The sequence below is a fragment of the Cryptomeria japonica genome, chromosome 10 (genome assembly GCF_030272615.1).
Source record: "Cryptomeria japonica chromosome 10, Sugi_1.0, whole genome shotgun sequence".
NCBI classification, from domain to species: domain Eukaryota; kingdom Viridiplantae; phylum Streptophyta; class Pinopsida; order Cupressales; family Cupressaceae; genus Cryptomeria; species Cryptomeria japonica.
The window spans coordinates 93,469,764-93,472,701 of NC_081414.1; the positions used below are offsets into that span (position 1 = coordinate 93,469,764).

Below are 2,938 nucleotides of genomic sequence, written 5' to 3' on the forward strand. Positions count from 1 at the left end.
GTACCCATTGCACACCAAGATGCAATTGCTAGTATTTAACAAATATCGATTGTAATGGAAGCTTTAGGTAGAGTTGTGCTACAAATCAATCTTGAAACAAATAAAAAACAGAGAGTTTAATCCAAGAATTTCATATTCAATAAAAAAACCAATAATTGCTTATACCCAAAACGATGGGACGCTTGCAATCTAATCGCTGAATATACACCACCAGTGGAGGCGGTGACTGACGTCCACTTTCAGTTACACCTTGGAACAGCACATCCTATGGCCCAGATGCCCATCACACCCACTCCCTACCTTTTCATCTTCGAATGTACTTTAAAGGAACCCGTCTCTTCCTCCATACATCATCATTCAGTTCATTCAAATCTTAACATCAGACATGATGCTAATATGCCAATGACCCAATGTTTCGATACAAATCTTTTGGGCTTTTCTAATGTTCTGTGATCGCCATGGAGGAACACTTGAAGGAGGAAGTGGCTGCATTTACAGCGATTTCAGAGGACATTCTCCTCAACATATTTTCTAAGCTTGAAGGCGATCCAAGATATTTGGCTAATTTAGCTTGCGTGTGCACCAAGTTCAGCTCCATAATACGAACAATCTGCTGGAAGAAGAAGTGTATAGTGGAGATCCCAAGCGTTGTAGCCGATCTGTTGCAGACGCCACGGTCCGCTGTTAAATTGGCGGAGCCGCCGGGTGGGTGGGCAGCGCTTCAGAAGCTTGCTGTGTGCTGCCCTGGCCTCTGGCACGCTGGGGTTTTATTAGATAGCTGGGATTATGGCCTCGAGCGAGATATTGGGCCCAGCGAACACTACAAGATCGAAACCCGTCCAGTGCAAAAATCTTCAAGCGACGAAGGAACCAGCGAAATCCATTCCCACTGGACTGCGTTTGATGATCTGCATTTTCATACTGATTTTCAGGCCGGGCTAGGGTTTGCTCAAAACCCTAGCAAAGAGGAGGCTTCGCAAATTAAGGCGGAGGAAGCTCCAGTTGGAGAAAACGGGCATGGCGTGGGGGCGGAACACTTAGGATTTGAGCAATACCCACAGGGCAAAAGTGCGACTGCTGACAAGTCGGGAGTAGCTTCGGTTGAATGTTCTAGTGGACGAAAATCCTCAGGGCTTTCTACAGACGGAAGAAGTGGTTATGATACTAGGGAGGAGCCTCGTGAATTTCAGCAATACCCACATGGAGAAAGCTGCGGTTCTGCAAATTCAGACCCACTCTCGGCAGAAAACCGTAACGTGGGTCAAGTTTCAAGTCTTGTGACAGAACAGTCGGATGGAGAAAATGAGCATGGTCCCAGGGAGGAGAAATGTGGGTTTGAGCAATACCCACCTGGAGAGAGTGCGCATGCAGTCCGTTCAGGATCAGGCTGTGAAAAACCTTCTGAAGGCCATTTTTCATCTGAAATGCTCAATTCCAGTGAGTCCAGTGAGCTTGAGGCAAAGAGAAAAGATAGCCCCTACTTCTTGTCCGATGAGTGCTGTGGTATGAACTTCGATGCAAAGAAGAGGAAGAAAGGACATCAACACCAATCGATTTGGCCTCATATGGCCACTGGTGCCTGGAATCTTTCAAGAGAGCAGGGCAACAAGCTTCTGCAGAGCAGGTTTCGTGGGGACTGTCTCTATATATGTGATTTGCCTGGCTGCATTCACTCAGAGGAGAAGAGGAGTTACAGGCTTTTTAGGGGGATTTTTAAGAATTTCAAAAATTCATCTGTGTGGAGGAACATCAAGGACATGAAAGCCAAGAAAAGTGAGATGAGTTGTGCTTTCTGTAACTCAGATGGCACGTGGGACATGCTGACTACTTTCTGTTTGAGGAAGTCGTTTGAGTATCACGATGATGGGGAGCCTGTTGTTAGGGCCTATGTCTGTGAGAATGGGCATGTGGCTGGGGCCTGGACGGACAGGCCAATGTATACTTAATTGGATTTTGATGAAGAAAGTCTCTGAATTTTAGATTTAAAAAGAAAATGATTAGTGGTACTGGATAGCTGTTTTATTACGGCGTTAGCTATTGTATTTCAGTCGGTGAAGAAGATCCTGGAAGATTATTGAAGTTTGGTCGATCAAGTGTTTTGAGATTTCTGAAGAGTGTTTTAAAGGAGAATCTCAGCCAATGCTAAGATATACATTCTGTTGTAGCTGTATTTATGGATTCTTGAGGGGATTTTGGGAGTTTGGTGGCTGATTTCATCTCAAAGAAAGACAGATTATTTTGCCCTTCAGGCATGTTTCTGACCAATTTGCAGGCGTCTTTCTAACTAAATGGCTACAAATAAAATGCCCATCACAGGGTGAGGTAGTAGCGACAATAATGCGCACCAGTCCTACATACACGATTACAAGCACAATACCCATAAGGTCATCTTCTGCGATTTACTAATTCACGTTATTGTACTTTTTAGATTATTGCCCTAGAACTAGTTAGAATTAAAGTTCAGTTCTTTCAGCCAGGCTTTGAAGTTTGGCAGTTGTTCTTGCCTGTCAGGAACACATTTTTTTGGGTGGTTTCTTTAAGACAGCATTTCATTGGCACGATTTTATACGGACTGGTTATCTTATTTAAAACTTCTGATTATATAAAATACCTCATTCCTAGCTTCTAATTGTCATTTTCTATAAACTGTCCAGATAAATTGACTGTAAAATATACTATGTAAGATTGCTTTCATCTTCCATTACTGGGAATAAAATCAAGATTGCTTTCATCTTCCATTCTTTCTGATTATATAAAATATCTCAATCCTAGCTTCTAATTGTCATTTTCTATAAACTGGTCAGATAAATTGACTGTAAAATATATTGTGTAAGATTGCTTTCATCTTCCATTCTTGGGAATAAAATCATATTATTCTTCATTTTTTTTTTCTGGAAAGCAGCCAAAAAAATAGAGAAGTTTTTCTGGAATTGATTCT

At 42.2% G+C, this 2,938-nt stretch overlaps 1 protein-coding gene across 1 annotated transcript; it reads left to right on the forward strand.

The window, feature by feature from the left end:
• The first annotated feature begins 224 nt into the window (after window positions 1-224).
• LOC131042118 (phytochrome A-associated F-box protein) lies at window positions 225-2,738 on the forward strand. Its single transcript, XM_057975437.2, has one exon. The coding sequence runs from the start codon at window positions 459-461 to the stop codon at window positions 1,944-1,946; it is 1,488 nt and encodes a 495-aa protein (XP_057831420.1). The 5' UTR covers window positions 225-458; the 3' UTR covers window positions 1,947-2,738.
• The last annotated feature ends 200 nt before the right edge of the window (window positions 2,739-2,938 follow it).